Source organism: Pan paniscus, chromosome 5 (assembly GCF_029289425.2).
Source record: "Pan paniscus chromosome 5, NHGRI_mPanPan1-v2.0_pri, whole genome shotgun sequence".
NCBI lineage: Eukaryota > Metazoa > Chordata > Mammalia > Primates > Hominidae > Pan > Pan paniscus.
Genome location: NC_073254.2, coordinates 132165509 through 132188975, shown reverse-complemented (window position 1 = coordinate 132188975; position 23467 = coordinate 132165509). Strand labels below are relative to the sequence as shown.

General features: G+C 38.8%; 1 protein-coding gene and 2 long non-coding RNA genes across 7 annotated transcripts in view; 1 reads left to right on the top strand and 2 right to left on the bottom strand.

Annotated features, from left to right (window-relative positions):
* LOC130541608 (uncharacterized) overlaps positions 1–13030 on the bottom strand; it is a 95169-nt gene extending 82139 nt beyond the window's left edge. For both annotated transcript variants that reach the window (XR_010112504.1, XR_010112503.1), the window contains exons 1-3: positions 7985–13030; positions 7709–7823; positions 5606–5667 (exon numbers count right to left, since the gene is read on the bottom strand). This is a non-coding gene — a long non-coding RNA (uncharacterized LOC130541608). The remainder of the gene's footprint in view (positions 1–5605; positions 5668–7708; positions 7824–7984) is intronic.
* LAMA4 (laminin subunit alpha 4) overlaps positions 1–23467 on the top strand; it is a 145498-nt gene that overhangs the window by 82704 nt on the left and 39327 nt on the right. For all 4 annotated transcript variants that reach the window (XM_008975760.5, XM_034962721.3, XM_063605423.1 and 1 more), the window contains 5 exons: positions 6588–6704; positions 13052–13200; positions 16219–16360; positions 16979–17075; positions 21309–21425. In XM_008975760.5, the coding sequence (XP_008974008.2) occupies positions 6588–6704; positions 13052–13200; positions 16219–16360; positions 16979–17075; positions 21309–21425 (622 nt within the window). The remainder of the gene's footprint in view (positions 1–6587; positions 6705–13051; positions 13201–16218; positions 16361–16978; positions 17076–21308; positions 21426–23467) is intronic.
* Positions 16192–23467, bottom strand: part of LOC134730617 (uncharacterized) — a 36511-nt gene continuing 29235 nt past the window's right edge. Inside the window, exon 2 of the long non-coding RNA XR_010112502.1 lies at positions 16192–16606. This is a non-coding gene — a long non-coding RNA (uncharacterized LOC134730617). The remainder of the gene's footprint in view (positions 16607–23467) is intronic.

The following is a 23467-nucleotide window of genomic DNA, read 5'->3' as shown; positions in this document are numbered from 1 at the left end:
GTGGCTGGCAAAAGCCACTTAAACTAGGCTCTCTAGCCTGATTTTCAGCCATCATTACCCCTCACTAAGAATCCTTGTAAAATTTCTTCCGTAAAAGTTAATTACACTCATCACCACTATTTGCTAATGGGAGCAAACCCCTAGCCAATATTTTTTAGAATAATACGGTTGGGATAACTTTTTTTTTTTTTGCTAAATGAATGCATGATTATCTTATACAATAAAAGTATAACACAAAATACTGTTTTAAGATAGTCGCTGGGACTCTCCTTACCCTTGAAGTGTCCCCCTTTCCCTCCTCCACATCCAGTCAACCACAGGTTCCTCCCAGGTTTACTATCTGACATGTTTTAGCTCTCTTCCTTCTTTTCCATTCCTCTACAACTTCTCTAGTTCTGGCTTTCATTGTTTCTCAACCAAAACAGTCTCCCCTTCTCTCTCCTCCATTCTTGCGTCCTTCCAAGACATCCTCTCCACCCTGCCAGAGCAGCTCACCTTAGTCACAGTCTGACTGCAACTGCATGTGCTTATCAATCCTCTCATTTCTCCTCATCACCTATAACAGTGCTTTTGACGCTGCAACTTGTGAGCCATTTCGCGGGTTAGAAAATAAGTTTCATGGGTTGTAACCAGTAGTTTAAAAAAAAAAAAGAGAGACAGATAAAAGGAAATGAAATCAAGGGAATAGAAAATATCAAAGTACACATATATAGTAAGGTGTGGTTTCATCACGGTTCTGCCTTATATATGTGTACCAGGTTGCAACGTACAATTCTCTGTTAACCTCTGAAAGACACTATCCTGTGGACAGCCTATGCTCTTTCACGTGGCATTCAGGACTCCCTCTGATCTGACCCTACCAGCCTCCTCAGCCTCACCTCTTACTGTTCTCTGCCTCACCCATTAGGTTCAGGCAATATCACACAACCAGTAATCTCACCTGCCTGGAATGGAAACTGCTTTTTCTTTTCTACTCATCTGGCTAACCTCACTCATCCTTTAAGTCTTACCTCAGGCATTACTTCCTCCAGGAGACCTACCCTATACTCCAATCCCATAACATGTCTTGCACAGCTCTGTTTCTGAATTGTGATCATCTGCTAATGAATCTGTCTTCCCCACTGAACTCAGGGCTCCAAAAAGTAAGGGAATCTGTCTTCTTTATCTTTGAATCATGGAGCATTTAGCACAATGCCTGACACAAAGTAACAACTCAGTAAAAACTGGGTTGATGTAATGAAAACCTTAAGGACTTTCCAATTTGGGGATCCTGTAGTTTTGTCAGATTGTGCCCAAGTTTATTGAAGATGCATTTTCAGTGCTAAGTAATAAGTGATTCTTCTGATCCTGAAAGATTTAAGCCCATACCCCTAGCCTGCAGGATAACACTATTCTACTCCCAAAGAAGATTAAGAGCATTTAAGTAAGACAGAAACAACACTGCAACCTCATGCAACAATTCTCAGGGTTCACCAGTGAAGACCCAGAACTATGTTCCGTACTGCAAGCCCTGAAATGAGAAGTGGACCTGCCAACCCAGACTGGTCCTGGTAGGACAAGGGCAAGCAATGGCCTGCAGGAGACCCCATCCAGACCACAGCTGTGCCCTTAGCCACAGGGAGTAATGTTTATTGCTGAGAAAAAAGCAAGACCTATTATTAATACTACCGATAGTGATAAACTGTATTTGGTTCTCATTTTAGACTGTGAGTTCTCGATCTCAGCCAAGTGCTTTGTCTTCTACATAGCCTTGTGCTAGAGAACACATATGTTGTGTGTTAACATGTTCCATTCTCTTCTGATTTATTTTTAGGAATAGATCTTACCTCCAAAAGTCCTTTGTAAATTGTATAATCAGGAAGGGGAGCACACAGTCAATGAACTGAGAACCAAAGTATCTGCATAGGCACAAACCAGCCGATTTGCTGGTGGTTGGTAAATGTCAGGGTGTGTGCAGAACACAGTGGACTTTGTAAATGTAATAAGCAAGAGGACAGTGTTGCCTATATGAAGAGACTTCAGTTCTAAAAGTGAATGAATGCCAGAATAGCTTTTAAATAAACTTATACAGATTTTTTTTAACTTCATGCATATGGCTACCAAAAATTTGGCATTTTTGATTCAGACAGATGGTAGTGCTCATTTTAACTTTACCAAACAAACCCTTCTACTGCGTACAAATGAACAGCATGAGCAAGATTTCAGGAAGGGAACAGCATAGTGTTGAGGAATTTGAAAGCCCTGCTCCACCTCGGTTCTCCTTCCTCTTCCTGATCTTTGGATCTGGCATTAGCCACAGTTGCACCCCTTTTGCCCCCATCTCTTCCCTCAGTGTCTTCACCCAATCTCACTGCTTCAGTCCTTAAAAGGGATTTATTTGTGGGTCTGCATCCTTATTCAAAACTGAGCCCCACAGCACAACTTTCATATTTGTGTCTGTCTGCAGGAATAGCCACGTGGATTAGCCTTGCTATTTCCTGCTGAAAACCAACACCTTTTTTCCTCCAGTTTCCTTTCCTATTTTCTCATTCTTTCTCATTCTTGTCCAGGGTTCTCCTCTCCCCTCCAAGTCCCCAGGGTCTAAGTCAGCCCCTCCTGCTCTGGGTTCTCCAGTGATTTCTCCATTCCTTTGTGTCTCACTTGTGGATATTTTGGTCTGCCCCCTGCCTAGGGTCCCAGCTTCTCTCCCCTTGAGATTACTGCCAGATTCGACTTCAAGGTATCTCTAAATGTATAGAAACTATGTAACCAACCTTCATCAAATGCCTTCAGTGGCTTCCTACTTAAGAAAGGTATATTCCTCAGCCACCCATGGTCTGAGTCCACCTACTGTTCCAGTGAATTTCTTGACTTTCCTACAAACTCTGCCTCATAGCCACTGGAGACCATGCACATTTTCTTCTTATTGCCTTTGCTCATGGTGTCTCCTTTGCTCATCTCTCTCATCCATGAGTACTTCTGTCTAGCCTTTAAGCCAGGTTAAGTGTCTCCCTCTGTAGAGTGCCTCGCCTACTCATTCGAGTCCAGTGGTTCCTGCAGTCTTATATCCTTTTGAGAATTCAGTGAAAACTATGGAATATGCAGGCACACAGACACACACACAGACACACATGCACACACACACATATATATCCCTGCCATGAGAAAAATGTGCACTTGTTCGCATGTATAAGATTGACAGGCAAGTTCAGGTAGTCCACCTTAACCCTGGGTTAAGAACGCTGGCTCGGTGGCTCACGCCTGTAATCCCTGCACTTTGGGAGGCCAAGGCAGGTGGATCACCTGAGGTCAGGAGTTCAAGATCAGCCCAGTCAACATGGTGAAACCCTGTCTCTACTAAAAATACAAAAATTAGCTGGGCATGGTGGTGGGCACCTGTAATACCAGCTACTTGGGAGGCTGAGACAGGAGAATTGCTTGAATCCGGGAGGCAGCGGTTGCAGTGAGCTAAGATTGTGCCATTGCACTCTAGTCTGAGTGACAAGAGTGAAACTCCACCTCAAAAAAAAAAAAAAAAAGAACACTAGCTGCCAGAAGGAGTCCTTCCTTCCTCTCTACTGGTGCAGCCATTGGTTGTATCACTGGAATGATCACCAGGCTTCATCACACTAAGCATATATTCTTCTATGTTCCTGTCTAGGAGTCACTCCTTTTTTTTTTTTGAGATGGAGTCTCGCTCTGTTGCCCAGGCTGGAGTGCAGTGGCGTGATCTCAGCTCACTGAAAGCTCTGCCTCCCAGGTTCACGCCATTCTCCTGTCTCAGCCTCCCGAGTAGCTGGGACTACAGGCACCCGCCACCACGCCCGGCTAATTTTTTGTATTTTTAGTAGAGATGGGGTTTCACCGTGTTAGCCAGGATGGTCTCCATCTCCTGACCTTGTGATCTGCCCTCCTCGGCCTCCCAAAGTGCTGGGATTACAGGCGTGAGCCACCGCGCCTGGTGGAGTCACTCTTGATTGCTGAATGCATAACTCTGTGTGTGTGTGTGTGTGTGTGTGTGTGTGTGTGTGTATGTGTGTGTGTGATGGTATGCATCTAGTCTAACCCCACTAGACCGTGAGCATCCAAGGGCAGCACTCCGGCCTTGCACAAATTGTATCTTCCTAGCACCAAACATGATAACTTGCATTTGTTACATCTGTTGATGAACAGATGGATGGACAAATGCTTGGAGCACTGTCAAGTAATACAGATTTGATTTATGTACGCTGGTTCTTCATGATCACAAATACTCTTATTTATTTCATATTAACTTGGACTTCTAAATTACTAAACACTACTTTCATCATTCTTTTGCATACTTTTGCAAAATATCATGAAATTTTAATTCCTTCCAACAAAATTTAAAATCCAATGTTTTATTTATAGTCTTTCCTACGACAAATAGATTTGAATGGATCTGACCTTACTGGAATTTGACTCTGTGTTTTAGAAAACAAACTTAAGTGGGTTTGTTGTTGTTGTTTTGAGACACAGTCTTACTCTGTCACCCAGGCTGGAGTACAGTGGCACAATCTTAGCTCACCACAACCTCCACCTCCTGGGTTCAAGCAATTCTGTTGCCTCAGCCTCCCAAGTAGCTGGGATTACAGGCATGTGCCACCACACCCGGCCCAAATTTAATTGTTTTAATTTTACATTTCACTATTACACCTACAGCATGTGCTAGAAAAGAATAATCCCCAACTTTCAGTTATCATACAAAACCAAAAAAGTACCCACAGAGCTTAATCATTTTGACATGTACCAACAGTAGCCATACAACTAGCAATTACATTATTTTGTCATCTTACCTCTATCTCCAAAGGGTAACAGAATGATTAAAATCTTATCAGATGAACATGAGATTGTATAGTTTAAAAGTAAGTAAAATACTCCTTCAAAAGCACTGTTTAGGGATTATTATTTACACAAGCTTTACCTTCCCAGGACTGTTTTTTTTGTTTTTGTTGTTGTTGCTGTTGTTGTTGTTGTTGTTGACCATGGAACTTTTTCTATTTTTTTGCATATGTAATATGCACAATGAAGCATGCTGAATAGTGACAATTGTGTCATTTTCATAATTATCAGTTTTCAACATTTTACTTTGTTCAAGTTGACCACTTTTCTGTGGAAATATCTTTATTTGTTTCAAAGCTAATTTTATTCATTTCTGTCTAATGCTATATATGGTAAGTGGGAGAAACTCATTAACTTGAAGCATATTGTTTTTCATCTACTGCAAATAAGCTTTATACAGTGCTATTAGCACACAGCTTTGAAGTTTGTCTCTGACTTCAGGGTGTTAGCAGTGTTCTCCCGCAGTCACCCAGAGAGAACTTACAGAAGGGGTAAAGAACACTGTAAAAGGAAAACAGTTCTGTGAGAGGTAAATAATACCAACCTTTTTTCAACTCCCTTCTTTTACATATTTTAATACACATATTTTACAGTATTGCTTTTGCTGTATAACTCCCAGTCTTTGTAAAGATAAAATAATTGATCTCAGATAGTCACACTGTATTAGGCTTGATGGATATTCAGGGGAAATTGATTCTTTAAAAATGTTCTTGCATTAAGAGGATGTTCAAATGTGATTCTTTTCTGTCTCTAGACCTACACTTACCCCATAACAACATATCTGGAGAAGATGGGTTCCATTCTTCCTTTTCTCTAAGTCAGGAAATACTGCAGGGAGTAAGAAAGGACATTAAGATGAACTTAAAAAGCTTTGAAGTATTTCCTTCTCTATCTAGGCTTCTATAATTATTTCTATGATATTCTAGATTACACTATAATGTATATTTCAACTCTGACTTGTTACTATTTCTAAGGTAATTTCAACTCATTTTTCACTCAAATTGTAAAATGAGTCTTTTACTTTTCCCTCCTAAAGTTTCTATGTTTCTTTCAAACTCTAAACTCATTGGAAGCCCCATAATATTTCTTCAGAATCACAATGTCCGTGCCTCTAGAACCTAAAAGTGAAGGTAGAAATTAAAGTACTCATCAAGACATGTATTAGTATTTACTTTCCCTTCTCAAAACATCTGAGCATTTACAATAAAGAGCTCTGAGAGGTATGAAGCAAGATTAAAATTTGATGCTTTAATAGTAGGGCCATTTTTAATTTTTAAAAGGACATTAATTAAGATTATTTTTGTATATTCTCTGTTCCTGTCCAAATGGGCTGTTTGTGTCAGGCCCAAGGCTGGCACATGATAAATACTTTTTGAATTAATTCATATTCCAATCACTGCAAATATAGAGCCTGCGTTCAATCCTTTCTCCATAGTCCTCTTTTATATTCTGGGGAAAAGAGACAAATGCCCTCTCTAAGGCGCTAGCTCTCTTTGAAATGACGGTGTTATAATAATCCTCCGTGCATCTAATCTCCCAAGATTCTTACTGTTGTTATCTCCGTATTATAAATGAGAAAGCAGCATCAAACAGGTAGCATTCCCCAAAGGCACACAGCAAGGATGGAGCTGGGATATGAACCCAGATTTGTCTGAGTTCAAAGAGAGCAAGTTGACATTTACTGCTCTCCCCAACGCTTTCCCTAAAGACATATTCACTTCACTCTCCCTTACTCTTCCTTCCCGCAGAAACAACAGGAAAGAGTGAGGGAACAAATGGAAGTGGTGAACATGTCTCTGAGCACATCTGCGGACTCTCTGACAACACCTCGTCTAACTCTTTCAGAACTTGATGATATAATAAAGGTAAGGACGCACGTGACTTGTTCAGGTTTGTATTTCCGGCAGGTTACAACAGCAGCTCAGTGTCACAGAATAATAATAAATTCATATCTAACCAGTGAGCAGGCATTATAAAGATCAGATGACTGAATGTTTTAGTTTCTTGCACTGTACGATGGCCACCAGCCACATATGACTACTTAAATTTAAATTACTTAAAATTAAATAAAATTAAAATTTTAATTCTTCAGTCACATTAGCCACTTTTCAAGTCCTCAGCAGCCACATAGCTAGCAGCTACTATATTCAGTGGCACAAGCATTGTGCAGAAACAGGCATTGTGCCACTGAATATAGTGGAACTTCTTGCAGAGAGTTCTATTGAAAATGCTGCTCTCGATCCATCCTACTCACTCTTCACTCATAAAGTTGTGTTTGATAAATCTGGCATTCAAAATCAATAAAAGTCACATTTTGTAAAAGTAGAAAATTTCCAATAAAATGCAGTGAACCGAACTATCATGAAATTACTCTTAGTTCATTTTTATTACCTTTCGAAAGATATCACTTTAAGGTCATTTGATTGTCCTTTGACTACTTCAGCACCAAACTGTCTTTCTCTCCAACCTGACTCCCATCACTCTCCTTGGTGACAGCAAAATCCATATGGATGAAGTCACCGACTCTCTGACCTCCAGCTCCTTGAACTTGCCCTTTCCAGCAAGCTTATCCTCCAGTCCACCTCTGTTTTCCCACCTATGGCCATACCCAGATCTTGTCCTCAGTAACAGTACCTCCTCCCAAACCCTAGTTTCAAGCGCCTCCCTCCCAGAGCACCATCTCCTATCTCACTTACTCTAGAACGCCCACTCCAGTAATTCTCTGGCCACATGGAGACCTCCCTGCCTTTTTAACCCTACCCCTCTCATGTCCTTTCTTCCCTCCTTAAGCAGCTCAAATTATCAAATATAATCATTCTTTCAAAATACCCTTAACTACCATATCTGCCTGTTCCTCTGTTGTACCTACCTGAGATTTCTGACTCATCCCCAGCACCATGGCCATACCAGAGCAGCTGCATGCGACTGGTGGGAACCCACTTCCCATGCTATCAGTTCTGCCTGGTGACTTGGCTTCCTGCTTTCTGAAAAATTAGAAACAAAGAGAAGAGAACTCCCTTCATCCTTCCTCCCCAGATCCGCCGGCCCGCCTTCATCTGCGCCCACACCTCTGCCTCCCCTCCGTTGTAAGCATTCCTTCTCCTGCCCGGCCCCTCCCTGTGCTCCGAACCCCATCCTTCCTCACCTTGAAAACAGGTTGCAGGGTTTCACTCCTCAAGTTATGCCCTTTCTTCTGGATCATCCCGTTCTCATTCTTTACCTAGTCATTACCATCAGCATACAAACGTGCTGTACTATCTCCTATCTTTTAAATATCAAAAAGAAAAAAGCCCTGTAAAAAAAATCTTTTATAAAGCTTGCATCCCCTCTAACTTCTGCCCTACCATTCTGCTCAGCTTCACAGCAAAATGTCTCGAGTGACTTATCATTGCTGTTTCTACCTCCCAATCTCCCACTGTCCCCTATACTCGGCCGTTTCTGAAGGGGGTTCCATCCCCTTCACTGAGACTGTTCCTGTCCAGGTCACCAGCGACCCGCCTGTAGCCAAAACCGGGATCGCCGGTCTCTCCCGGGCTTTCTCAGCCCTCCCTACTCTAAACACCAGGTGGCGCCCTTGTCCTGGCTGCTCTGGTACCGCTCATGGCCTCTACCCTGGCTAGCGGTTTCTTCCCAGCCCCCTTTGCTAGCCTCGCCTCTGCACACCCTCTAAGTGGTCAATATTTTAGGCTCTGCAGGCCACGTACAACCACTGTCTCTTATTTTTTCTGGTTTTTGTTTGTTTTTAATTTTTTTTTTACAACCGCTTAAATATGTAAGATATATTCTCAGCTCAACAGGCTTTGGTTTGGTGCAGTGGCTCACGCCTCTAATCCCAGCACTCTGGGAGGCCAAGGTGGGGGAAAGTGCTTGAACCCAGGAGTTCAAGACCAGCCTGGGCAACATAGTGAGACCCCCCTCTCTACAAAAAAAGAAAAAAATTTTTTTAAATAGCTAGGCGTGGTGGTGCAGCCTACAGTCCCAGCTGCTCAGGAGGCTGAGATGGGAGGATCACTTGAGCCCGGGAAGTGCAGGCTGCAGTGAGCCGTGATGGTGCCTCTGCACTCCAGCCTGGGTGACAAGGTGAGACCCTGTCTCAAAAAAAAAAAAAAAAAAAAAAGATTTGAGCTGCACTTGACACTGGGCCATGTTGATCTCTGCTCTGGATAATGAATGGCTCTGTGTGTGGTCCTAGGCCTTCTTTTCTACCTATACTCTCTCCCTAGCTGATCTCATTGACTCCCTTGGCTTTAAAGAACAATTACACACCGATGAATACACAATTATACCTCCAGCTATGACACCTCCACGGAGTTCCAAACTCCTATATCCGAGTGCTTACTTGACATTTTCAAGTCAGAACTCAGTACGATTGTAATAAAGTCACAGTCTCATCTATGATGTATTAATAATAGACATGTCAAACTTGACATGTCTTAAATAAAACCCACTCCTTCCCCAGTCTTCTCCATCTCAATAAATGGCACAACCCAATTGCTCAAATCAAAACTCCAGAGTCACTACTGCTTTCTCCTTTCTCCTTATCTCTAAAATGAATCTTGATTTCTTTGTTTCTTTTTATTTTATTTATTTAATTTATTCATTTTTTTTTTTTTTTTTTTTTTTGAGACGTGGCTTCATCCTTGTTGCCCAGGCTGGAGTGCAATGGAGTGATCTCGGCTCACTGCAACCTCTGCCTCCTGGGTTCAAGCAGTTCTCCTGCCTCAGCCTCCCGAGTAGCTGGGATTACAGGCGTCCACCACCATGCCTGGCTAATTTTTTGTATTTTTAGTAGAGATGGATTTTCACCATGTTGACCAGGCTGGTCTCGAACTCCTGACCTCAGATGATCCACCTGCCTTGGCATCCCAGAGTGCTGGGATTACAGGCGTGAGCCACCACACCAGGCCTTGAATCTTGATTTCTGACCACTTTCCTTGTCTCTACTGCTGCTCTTTGGTCCAAGTCACCTCATCTACAGTTTAAATTGCCACCAGAGCCTCCTAGCTGATCCAACTGTCTCCACTCTTGTCCTTCAAGACATACTCTTTATGCAGTAGCAGAACAATCCTTTAAAAACATAACCAACATTATTTCTACTATAGACACTCCCCGGTGGCACTTAAAGTAACAAACAAGCTCATTTTGTCATGGCCCATGAGACCCTACATGACCCAGCTCAGACCCACTTTTCTGACCACATACGCAACTCTCTTCTCACTCACTGCACTCCAGCCCAACAAACTCCTCTCTATTTTTCAAATATACCATACTTATTTCCTGCCTCAGGATTTCTGCACCTGCTGCCCTCAGATCTTCAAATGGCTGGTGTCCTTATGACCCTGACATCCAAATGAACCCCTTACCCCACTCACTCCTCATCCCACCCCACCTGTCATATGTTATTCAAAATGTCTTTTACTCCCTGAAATTAGCTTGTTTGCTTGTTTGATCACTTGTTTATTATCTGTATCTCTCCCACTAAACTGTAAATTCCTTGAAAGTGGAGACTGTGTTCAAAGGTATTCTACCTCCTAAAAGAGTTCCTGGTCCGTAATGAGCACACAGGGAATATTTGTTGATGGAATGAATGAGTAAAAGTGGTATGTCCATGGTCTATTTTCCACTTATACAATTAAAAACATTTTTTTCAAAGTATTTTTCCCCAGATGACCAACCAAAATGGCTAGAGGTTTAATACTGCCTCCATAAAAGTAAACCCTTTGTACTACAAACCCTTTGTGCTACATTCTGGGATTACAAAAATAAGTTAAACTCAGTTCCTGCCTCCTAGGATTGTATGATGTGATGAGTTAAATAATCACTTAAAATTATTACAATCATTTGACACATGAATGAATAATAAAAACACATGGCAACACTTAACTCATCCTGAGGAGGTAAGGGATGGCCTCAAAAAGGAAGTGATATTTGAGCTGAATTTGAAAGGAGGAGTAGAGCTTTCCGGGTAGATTAGACAGAAAATAAAGGAAAATTTTTCCAGAAAGGGAAAATATACGCAGAGGTAAGAGACCAGAAAAAATTGTGGAGCATTAAAACAACAACCAGTTAGTCAAGATTAGACCATGGGATATAGCAGGTTGGCAGTCATGAGAATTGATGAAATTGGTGAGAGAAGAGCGGTCAGCTGATGATGTCATGCTTAGAAATTGGACTCATTCCTGCAAAGCAACTGGCTGATTCTGAGAAGGGAAATAACATGGTCAGATTTTCTTAATAGGAAGATTACCTTTCCTGCAAGATAGTGGAGAATGGATTAGAATACTCAAAGACTGCCCTCAGAGAAAGAAGTGAGATCACTCAGGGGAGAGGAAAGGGCTGGGAGTCAAACGCCAAGTTTCACGGTCTCTTTCCTGGTCAGGGAAAGAGGAGACCCAGGAGATAGCATAGTCACAGAAGCTAGGAAAAGAAAAGAGTTTTAAGCAAAGACAGTGACCAACACTGTAGCAAACCACAGATGGGTCCAGCAAATAAGGATGGGAAAATGTCAAGTGGATCTGGCGATTTGGGGCCAGGTGTTGGTGATCTTGGCAAGAAACATTTCTGTAAAGTGCACTGTGTCAAAGCAAGAGAAAAAGCTAGAAGGGAGACTAAAGTGAAAGAATAAGGTTTTTTGTTTGTTTGTTTGTTTTTTGATGGGAGATACTTGAGCATGTTTATGTCTGAGAAGAGTCAGTAGCTAGAAAGCAAGAATGAATAACGGGGTTACCAAGACAATGGGGCAGCATGCTTTATACAGAAAATGAACACTTTTCCTCTTAAAATTGGAGAGAAATTTTTGTGTAGGTGTAGCTATAAATACATCTATAGAGTTTGCGGGGAAGGGCTGGGGCTGGTTGAAAAAGCTGGGGAAATACCTGTTCATTGGTTTTGGAGTCTCTGAGGGAGTTAACCAATAAATAGTGCCCCTTTCCAGAACCCAAGTTCTAAACAGGTGGAAACATAAATAAAATAGTAAATACAGAGACCAAGGAGGTTGCCTTATTTCTGAAGCAGCTAAGCAGCAGGCGTGGCTTTAGGTCTCTTAGCCAAGTGGGGTAGCTGACATTCAGTTCCAGTATTAGGCAGCTGTGCCCACCCAGACAGGCAACACTGTAAGGCTTAGATGGGGGTTCTGCCCAGAATAGTTTTAACATGGAGGAACACAGGAAAACTCAGGCTTTCTGCTGGCAGCTTGCTCCCAGGACGAAGAAAGGTGGAGTTGAGCAGAGCCTATAGAGTTATTCTTCCCAAATTTACCCACAAAATCAACCACTCCCCTCTCATAGGAGTAGAGTGAGCAAAGGGGTAGAGAGGTCTGGAGTTTCACTCACTGTGCTCCCTGCATATAGAGGAGACATCAGAAGTGTGGAAGAAGTGTCCCCCACTAACAGTTTATGACCTCCAAATAAAAAAGAAAATAAAGTGATCTGTTTACAATCAGATGGGGGTGGGTGAAGGAAGTGTTGGCTTAGGAATCATGACAATGTTTAGAATCACTATTTGGGTGACTAGGAGAACAAATCTCTTTGCAGCATTGAGGGGCCAGCCAAGGCTGAAACTCACGGGTTTGCAGGAACATCCGTCTACACAGTTGCACGATCTTTAAGCAAAATCATAGGTCTGCGGTTGGATTAAAAACCAAGACAGCCTGTGTTACAAGGTGATTTTTAGGAAGTAGTCAGTCACCTGAAAGGTAACTGAAAGGTCAGATGAAAACGGAATGGTGTCCATTAGATTTAGTAACTTAGATGTAATTAAGTTAACTTCTCTTTTGGTAGAGTAATGGAGTAGAAATCAGACAGGACTAGGTCAAAATAGGAAATATAAAGTGAGAGAAAATAGAGACAACATATATAAACAACTTCCATTTTTTGAAATATGTTGCTATGAAGAGAGCAGAAAAGTATTGTAGTAACATTAGGGACTTGTGTGGATAATTGAAGGTTTTAGTTTAGTTTAGTTTTTAGGTCTGAAATGGTAGAGCATTTCTGGGTTGTGAATGCTAGCTAGGGAAGCAATCAATACAGAAGAAAGAGCTGGCAATGCGGGATAAATAGACATATACTTACAGTATTTTAGACTTATGTGGTCCTGCACTGAAATTTACTGACCTTCACAATAAGAAAGAACAGAGATTATCTTTTGGTGCCTAGGAAAAATGTTTTAAGTTCTTCTAAATTCAATGTATTTATTAAAATTTTTTTTTCTTTAGAATGCGTCAGGGATTTATGCAGAAATAGATGGAGCCAAAAGTGAACTACAAGTAAAACTATCTAACCTAAGTAACCTCAGCCATGATTTAGTCCAAGAAGCTACTGACCATGCACAGGACCTTCAACAAGAAGCTAATGAATTGAGCAGGTAATATCCTGGTTTTAGAAATGCAAATATCTACATGGGGTGAATAAAATATTACTATTCAATTCCATATGTCAGAACTACTGGGATACAATTTTACCAGGTTGATTAAGGTTGGGTATGCTTATGTGTTGATATGTTGGTTGGTTGGTTGGTTGGTTGGTCCATCTGAGAGTCCATCATTGTTCATTGCAATTGTTTGGGGGAGCTGGTCTTTTTTATTTAAAAAAAATCTGTCATATTAAAGGCCTGTGTTCCGGGAAGAGGGGGGTGTCTGTTCCACAATTTTTAGTAGGATGACCAAAGACGTTTTGGTTAGGGGCATAAATGCTGTATAAAACATTGTCAAATAAATCAGATCCCTTTAGAAGGTCTAATTCTAACATTACCTATTTATTTCATAGACAGCATTATCTTTCCACACCCAAGTGTCTTAAGTAAAGCTGGTCGGGAATTGGCAATATAACTGACTTCTGATAAATACTCCACAGTGCCCAGCAGGAACTATTTGATTTCAACACCTGTTAAGAGAAAATCAATTGGCAATTTTCCTCCCAGCACCTAGAATAGAATCACACACCTCTTGGACGCTCAATTAATGTTAACTGAAAAGTACTGAAAGATCAGAATTGAATTCATGACCCTGAAATAATAGGCAAATAATGAGATCATTATAGAGAAAGACTAGGAAAAAAGGACCAGTAAAGGTCATTAATAAAATAAGAACCAATATTAACTTCTGTTCAAAATATAAATCACCTTCTTATTCTTGATTGCCAAAATTTTCAAACACTCTTCCAAATCTCCTACGAAGACAGAAAAAAAGAAAGAGAGAGGTCATATAAAATCTTGGTGTGTCAGTGGGTGAGACAGTGCCATATCCCGCTCGGTATCATGGCCCTAGAAAAATGAGCTTTTGATGACGGCAATAAAATGCAGCTTAGAAAAAACACTATTTTGATAATATACTATATTAGCAGAATGTTGTTTTTGAGATCCATCTTATGGCTCTCTTCATTATTCTTTTGTCATTTTGTACCTACATCCCATTCATTGGGATTCCAAAATATAACTTCTGTGTATAATGCCACTCTGCAACAAACAGTGTTCCAGCATGATTCTAAGACAGTTACTACATGCTTTACATGAAACGTGATCCAAAATATCAATCACCCTCAAGTCCTTTTGCATTTAGAATATTTCTGACTATATATTCATGAAAGCATTTCAACTTAGAGACATCTTCATTCAAAAGGTGAATATCCTTCCACATCTGTTGGGTGTACACAATGATTTACGTGCTATGCTCCAACAAAGATAAACAAAATTCATTAAGAAGCTTCCATTTCAATAGCACATGTTTAATTTGAATACTGAGTTAGTACTTGTTCTGTGCCTAGTAATTAAAAGCAAAGTAATAAAGGCTTTGTTTCATGCTCTTTGGTACATCTTACCACTCTCGCCAGCAAAATTTTAAAATATTAATAAATATTTGTAACATTTTGTTTCTTTTGTCCCTTTTTTAAAAAATGTTTTCTGGTCTGCCTTCCCCAGATTTTGCTATCTGAGGCCATTTTCTCAGAAGGGGTTGTGGGGAGGAACAGGTAGTGAGTATTTAGATTAGACTCCCCTCTGTAGAGCAGAGCCCCATGACTTCTATAGGCCCTAGACACTTTTGCCTTGGTGGGTTCCTTTCTCCATAGAAAAAGTAAAACCTTTATTTCATGTCTGCATTGGTATAAAGATTAATACCATTATTATTGTTATCCTCATTTTTTTCTTCTGATTGAAAAAAAAAAATGAAAACGCTGTGCCTAATGGATGAGTCAGCCCTTCTGTAGAGGGGGTAGAATGATTATAGACTTGGTTAACAGAGAGGGAAGTAGCCAAAGAAGTATAGAGAAAGTCCCTGTAAGGGAGCACACAGGGACTGGAACTGGATGCTGGAGATTGACGAACAATTACTGAGCTCAACAGGTCAGGCGGTTTGAAGACAGGAGCCAGTGTGGGATCTGCAATGTCATATACTGGGTCACAGAGGACCTTCTGGAAGTTACTGACAAATGAGGTGATGATACTAATCATCGATGTTTGGGACTGAGAAAAAAAACTAAGGAATTGGTGGATTTAAGACTGAATAAAATTAAGACAAAGGATTTAGACGAACTGCGGAAGTGGAGGTTAGAGTTTATATTACAGAGGCAGTAGAAGTATTTGTCAATAAAATAAATTATGCGGGTACACATAGAGTTTTAAAATCCCAATTCAGGAAATGGTGTAGGTATAATAATAAACCCTGATGATTAGCAGATGCCAGGCATGGTATACCAAGCATTTCTATATTTTATTCCTGTTATATCTCACATTATTAGCCCCTGTGTGCAAGTGTGCAAGTACCCTGTGTGATGGGTACTCAGTAAATGTTGGATGAACCTTACACAGGCCAGAGAGGGGCAAAGGCAGAGACTATGGTGTGAAAGGGCAGGGGTGAGGGTGGGCTGAGGTGGGGCTGTGTGCTGAGGAAGGGCTGGGGCTGTCTCACTCCTGAGGCCCAGGATGCAGCCAGGCCTCAGGAGTGAAACAAACCTTGACAATACGTGCCCTGGCCAAGCTCTGCATACTCTGCTAGAGCCTTGGCTTCCTCTACAGAAAGGAAATAACAATGCTGATTTGGATAAGCACTAGGTAGTCATCATAATGGGTTCATTCCTCTGCCTGACCTCCATCACATAAACAAACTCCTGCTAGAAGAAGTGCAGAGGGCTGTTTTTAAATCGTCATTCCCTTTTCCTGCTGCTACTGCCAGACAGGCAGCTGTCAGAGAACCAAAATGCTGTTCAGCAAAGACAGAAGAATGCAGAGGAGGTGTGACCCTCAAGAAAACCTTGCCACACTAGGTGACTTTGAATAACAGGAAGGAAGCATCTGTGATCCTAGAAGTATTTAAAAAGCAAGCATTAAACATGGCCCCATTCCCCAAGAAGGTAAGAAGGAGAAATAACAATGTTTGTTTATTAACAGGAAGTTGCACAGTTCAGATATGAACGGGCTGGTACAGAAGGCTTTGGATGCATCAAATGTCTATGAAAATATTGTTAATTATGTTAGTGAAGCCAATGAAACAGCAGAATTTGCTTTGAACACCACTGACCGAATTTATGATGTGAGTATTCCCTGAAAGTTCTTTATACCTTGCCTTTCCCACTGGCTTTTCTGTTTTCTGATGTCATCTCTTGAACTTCCAGTGTGAAATCCAAATGGCAGAAAGAGTGGAAAGGGCAGGGGAACTAAGGAAAGACCATTTCATGAATGCCTTGAAGGTTTCAGTCTGCAGATTCTTCGAGATGTGCTGTAGTCCAGTCAGCAAATGCCAGTTCCTTTGACAGTTTATTTTTTTTAGCCAAAGTCCCTGAAAAAAAAAATATGTATTTAAAATTAGTTCCTGCTGATAGAGAAGATACTTTATGCATTCATTTATATTTTTTTCAACTCAAAATTATTGATTATGTGGCTTCTATGTGGCAAGCACTTTGGTGGGGCCTTGGCCAGGGCTTTGTTCTAGGTTCACTGAATCTTTCCCAAAAAAACATTACCTTGAAAATGGCAAAGGCATTACTTCCTCATGGTCACATATTTGACCTTAATTTTAAGCTGTGAAAATGAAGCTGAATGAATTTTGCTTGGTGTTTAGCAGATAAACTGTGTCATTTAAATCCTTCAACTATGAATAGCTGATTTCTTCTGCTGTCATTTTTACCCTCTTCTCTCAATTCCTTTGTAGGCGGTGAGTGGGATTGATACTCAAATCATTTACCATAAAGATGAAAGTGAGAACCTCCTCAATCAAGCCAGAGAACTGCAAGCAAAGGCAGAGTCTAGTAAATATCTTCACTTTCTTATCTCCCTTCTAATTTATAGCTGCTTCCCTCCTTTCATACACATAGACAGAGATTTCCAAATCTAGGATTAAAGAATAGTATTATAACTACATAACATATCAGTACTTCCTGCTCAGAGTCAAGTTACAAAAGAGCAAAGATTTGATACTTTAAATTGTGATTGAAAAAAAAACTGCTATGTAGTAAACTACATGGAAACACATAGCTATCTCACATACTGTGGCTCTTCCTGCTAATCAAATAGGCTGATTAATAGAAACTTACCATAAATACCAATTTTTAGGGGAAAATGTCCTAAAATACACTTAACACTAAAACTATATTGCACAAAATTTCCTCTTTCTTGAACAATTTCGAAGGCCTTTTAAAATGTTTCCCATGAAGGAACGAGTCATCACTGTGAGTCAATTAGGATGACAGGGTACCACAAAGCCATCTGGTTATTTGCTTTTCTTTCTTTTTTTTTTTTTTTTTTTTGTAGTTTGTGTTCTACGTAGGTTACTGTATTTAGGACAGACCTAACAAGCATATGGTAAGAAGCATTTCCAAAGGCCAGTGTTTGCATCTGCTAAAGTATGCACATCCAAGGGTGAGGGAGGGAAGGAAAAATAAAAGCAAAATCGCATTAGACAATTTTGAATCTTGTGAGTTACTCTTAAAAACAATTGAATGGACTAAGAAATTCACTAAACATTATTCATCTCTGAGATAATGAACTAATTCCTAAGGATTTTTGAACATTGACTAATGAGGTTGGAAATTCATCATCTAGCGAACTTCTAACTGCCACCTAAAAACAAAGGCCAAGTTTGAAACTAAAAACCTCACCCAATTTTGTTGAAGTAATTAATCTCATTTAACCATGCATTTTCTTTATCTTTTGCAAAGAGCCATTACATAGAGAAGATAAATGCACTTTGCTTTTCATACACAGATACTTAACTATTTATTTCCCATAAAACAACTGTTATTTTATTTTTCTGGGCAAACAAAGGCAATAAAAAGTGTCATTGTTTCTCTAGTCTAATTATTATATGTCTAATTAATTTATTATGTAAGTCTATCCTGAACATACTCTATGGAAAATAATTAGAATATCAGTAGTGAAGAATTAGAATATTAACAGTAAAATATTTTAAAATAAATGTTGCTATATCTATGTATTGCTTTTGTTTCTTGTGAAGATCAGAATGTGTCAGTCTTCATGACACAGTGACTTAAATATTTTATTCTTTTTGATAACTTGTAATATATTCTCTCAGTCTTGTCATTATTGAGTTATTGAACCTCATAAAAGCAACTTTTCTATTTTAAATTTAACCATTAATCGATCCCTACCCACATCCCTTCAAAGTTCCATATTTTATGTCTGATAAATCTCTCTGCATTAGCCTGTTTGAATATTTTGCAGACCTGTTCACCTATTTCATGATCTCATTTGACCAAATCCCTTTCTGTATTTATTTGCAAAAGGAACAACAACAGGGAGTTAGTACTGTGTGGCTTAGAACTTTATAGGACTGTCTTCCTTTCATAATACACACATTTGTGATGTACATTCAGGTTTTCAAATTAAACCATAGTCATCTACTGAATTACATTATAATTTCAGATTACCTTTTCTTCATTCCAAATTCCTTTCAATGATCAGTAATCTTTATTTCCCAAATTTCCTTTTCATTATATATCAAATAGTTGATAGTCAATATAATCTCAGGAAGCTGCTATTTAAATGAATCTTCTACTTAACTCATTTGCAAAATGAAAAGTATTTATGCGAGTCAGTAAATTCCAAATAGAACACACTTCTTATGAAACATTTCTTCTTATAAACATCAAGCCCAAAATTGATTTTCTTCCTCCTCTTTTTATCAAGAGCTCCAAATATAGAGTTAAATATATTCTTTCTCAGTATATCAGGTAGTATTTTTTTTTGTTTTTGCAGTCATGAGACCCAAAATAAGAGCTAAAACATTGTATTATAATGTTTGGAAATTGAAATTAGAAAAGAGGAAGGAGGCAGGGTGCAATGCAAATTCTTCACACTACCCAGAGAAAATATGAAAGAAGTGCTTGTATTTGGTTAACTGTACTTCATGACACCACCACCCATTATACACATATTTGGGGGGGAAAGATAACATTAAACCAATCACATCAAGACTACCTAATAGAACAGCAAAGGGGTGCCGTCAGAGAGTGTATATTTACAATCCCATTGGAGAGAAAGAGAAAAGTGTAATTAGAAGTGATAAAACTATTTTTCTGTTTGTTAAGAAAGAAAATTCTCAGTGCTTTGGAATTAAAGCACAAACAAAAACGAAGAATTACTGGCAAAGTTGATCCTTTAGTTCAGATGATGAGGTAATTAAATCATGATCTGATGGGATTTGCTCAAAGATAACCAGTCTAGTGACTGTGCCACAAGTATGCTTTCAAGAACAATTTTATAAGCAAAAGACTCTCAAAACTGATGCAAATACAAAATCTGATAGAACTGTATGTACATACATATGTATAATAAATTTAACCATTAATCGATCCCTACCCACAAAGAAATCTCAAGGCTCAGATGGCTGCCCCAGTGAATTCTTAAACATTTAAAGAAGAAATAACACCACTTTTATACGAGCTCTTCTAGAAAATAGAAAACAAGAAAGCACTCCGGAACTTGTTTTATGAAGCCAACAAAACTTGGTTACTTGAATCACTTAAGGATATTATTAAAAAGGAAAATTATAAGCCAAATTCTCTCACAAAAAGAGATACAAAAATTCTAATCAATATATTAGCAAATCAAATCTAGCACACCTATAAAGTGCAATATATGATTACCAATTTGAGTTTATTTTAGGATTTCAAGAATAGTTTAACATTTAAAAAATCAATTGTAATTTGTCACATTTATAGGATATAGGAGAAATTCATATGATCATCTCACTACATGCAGAAAAGTTATTTAACAAACTTGACTTTTAAAAAAGATTTTTGACTTTTAAAAGAGACTTTCGGCAAACTGAGAATAGAAGGAAACTTCCATAACCTGAAAAATAAAATAATATTCAGCAATTAAAATGGAAATATTGAATGCTTTTCCACTAATATTAGAAACAATACAAGGACACCCTACATTACCAATTCAATGTGTAAAAATCCGGTTTAATTTTACATACAACATTGGGAAATTAACTTTTAAAAATAACAGTGTTTGCAATAGCATCAAATACATAGGAATAAATCTGATAAAAGAAGCTAAGGTTGCTACGCATAAAGATCTAAATAAATGAAGATCTAAACAAGAATTTATATATAAATGATAAATAAATACCATATTCATTGAGTAGAAGATTAAAATGTGTAAAAATGACAATTCTCCCAAATTCATCTACAGATTTAATTCAGTATTAATTAAAGTACCTGAGCTGAATATTCTAGAATTTATATGGAAATGAGAGGGGAAAGCCAAGAATAGCCAAGACTGTCTTGAAGAATAAAAACAAAGCTGGAAGACAAACTACATTATCAAGGTGTATTATAGCTCTATATAGTAATAATTAAGACAGATGTAAAAGATTATAATACCATATCCTCTCTTGAATAATGTTTAAAAACAGACACAAACAGATGGAGATAGAATTCAAAAAAGTGATTATCTTCGGGTCATCACAAGGGCTCTAGGGAGCTTCAAAGGTGGTAATAAGTTTCTATTTTCTTGACTTGGATGCTGGTTATGTTTTGTGTTCATTTTGTGAACATTTGTCAAGCTGTGCATTTATAAAGGGTGCCTTTTTCTAGATGTATGTTATATTGCAATTAAAATTTTATTGAAACAAATAAGAAAACAAGGATTATTTTTATAACCAGTCGTTATCATATATATGTAGAGAGAGAGAGATTTTTTTCTTTTCAGCTCTTTAACAATTGTGCTGCTTGGTGTTATTAGTCACGGCAGGGCTATATGTTTCAATCAAAGAAATTAACCATGATGGTATCCTAAGTCACTCACAAGCAGTATTACAAGTGTTCTGCAATTCTGTACCTCGAATTTTAAATGCTACTTTCCAGAATTGTTGATCTATGTTCAGAGTATTCAGAATACTGCAAATACTGCAGATGGCTGCATCGTACAAATGAGAAGTTTCCTTGTTGAAATGGAATCCTTTTCGAGGCATCTTGGCTCCACTAGTACTTCTTTCTGCTGCTTCTCCACAGGCAGTGATGAAGCAGTGGCTGACACTAGCAGGCGTGTGGGTGGAGCCCTAGCAAGGAAAAGTGCCCTTAAAACCAGACTCAGTGATGCCGTTAAGCAACTACAAGCAGCAGAGAGAGGTAAGCATCAGAGAGAATTGAAGTCTCATCTGTTGGTTCACTGGAGTGTAAGGTAAACCTTCAAGGAAGGATTAGGTAATTCTTTGTTTGTCAATGATTTTATACATAAATGTTATTTTCTGATGACAAAATACGTTCATCACAAAAAAAAGTTCTAGAAAACAAAAAGAAGAAACTAAATATAAATGCTGTAATCACACCACCTAGAGGTGATCTTTAGATTTGAGAGCCTTTTTTTCCAGCATTTCCTCTGTGTGTGTGTGTGTGTGTGTGTGTGTGTGTGTGTCTGTGTGTGTGTGTGTGTGTGTGTGTGTGTCTTTTAATGGGATCATGCTGTTTATAGTGTTTGGTAATGGCTTTCTTATGAACATCCTTCCTCATAACAATATGCCCTAATTTGGTTATTGGATTTCTTTGGCCCAGCTGTAAACAGCTTCCCTCTGTTACATGTCAAGTCATTCTTACCATATAAGCAACAGGCCCAGAGACCAAATAGAAACCAGGGAGACCAACAAGCCCAAATAGAGAAACAAAAGCACACGTTTTGCTTAATCTGGGACTGCAGTGGTATCTTAGATAGATGTGATTGGAAGCAGATGTGCCTTCCTTCGCGCAGTGAAAGTTAAAACACTAGTGCAGCATATGGGTGTTTTACTAGAATGAGCAAATCCTAGCTACAGTGCTACAGTGCACCAAAGCTCTGGCCAGGAGAGTGGTCCTTCATGGAGAAGCCTCATCATCACCATCATCAGAATGACTGTTTATTGATGCTTAGTGTGAGCTGGGCATTGTCCTAAGTGTTCAACATAGCTGTATTAGTCCATTCTCACGCTGCTATGAAGAAATAGCCAACACTGCGTAATTTATAAGAAAAGAGGTTTAATTGACTAACAGTTCTGCATGGCTGGGGAGGCCTCAGGAAAACTACAGTCATGGCAGAAAGCACCTCTTTACAGGGTGACAGGATAGAGAATGATTGCTGAGCAAAGGGGAAATGCCAGACACTTCTAAAACCATGAGATCTCATGAGAACTCACTATCACAAGAATAGCATGGGGAAAACTGCCCCCATGATCCAATTATTTCCCACCCATCCCTCCCATGACACATGGGGATTATGGAGATTACAATTCAAGATGAGATTTGGGTGGGAACACAGCCAACCATATTAATACTTTATGTCATGGGGATAAGTACCACTATTGCCTTCAGGCTGATATGAACCCTGAGGTTCATGAAGGTTAGGGAACTTGCTGCAACAGGCACAGCCAGTAAGAAGCAGATTCAGGATTGAAACTAGCATTTATCAGAATCCAGAATATGTGAGGCTAAATGAAATATATCCTCACTTTAATAAATTATTATTTATATATTATTAAATTATTATTTTTATAATAAAAATAATTATAATTCACTTTGGTGATGGTATAACTTCAAATTTATAATTGTTTTACAGTTCTAATTACATTACAGTTGTGGCCAAAGAAATCCAATAACCAAATTAGGGCATATAACCAATCCAATAACCAAATTAGGGCATAACTTCAAATTTATAAAATTTGAAGTTATAAAGTCACCTAAATGAATTATAATTATTTTTATAAAAATAATAAATAATTCTTATAGAAATATTAGAAAATGCGGATAAGAAAAAAAGAAAATCACCTATAATCCCATCCCCTAGACAAAATTTTTTGTTGTAAATTTACATCATGGTTATTTTAAAGATGTAATTTTTAACAAAAATGGGAATTCACTACTAAAACTCTTTTAAATTTGCTTTTTTTCTATTAAAAAATTATCTTTCTTTATTGATTAACTTCTATAGAATCATTTTTATGGCAGAAGTGTTCCACAAGCCTACTTTTTCATAAAAGACAGTGATATTTGCAATTAATTTCAGACACAAACCTCTTACGAGTTAAAATCTCATATGCATTTTCTATGGCTTTCTTACCAGGTTATAGGAAATACAATTACTCTTCTTTTTAAATTTACCTCTTAATTTGGAAATGTTTTCAGTGAGCCACATGGTTATCCAA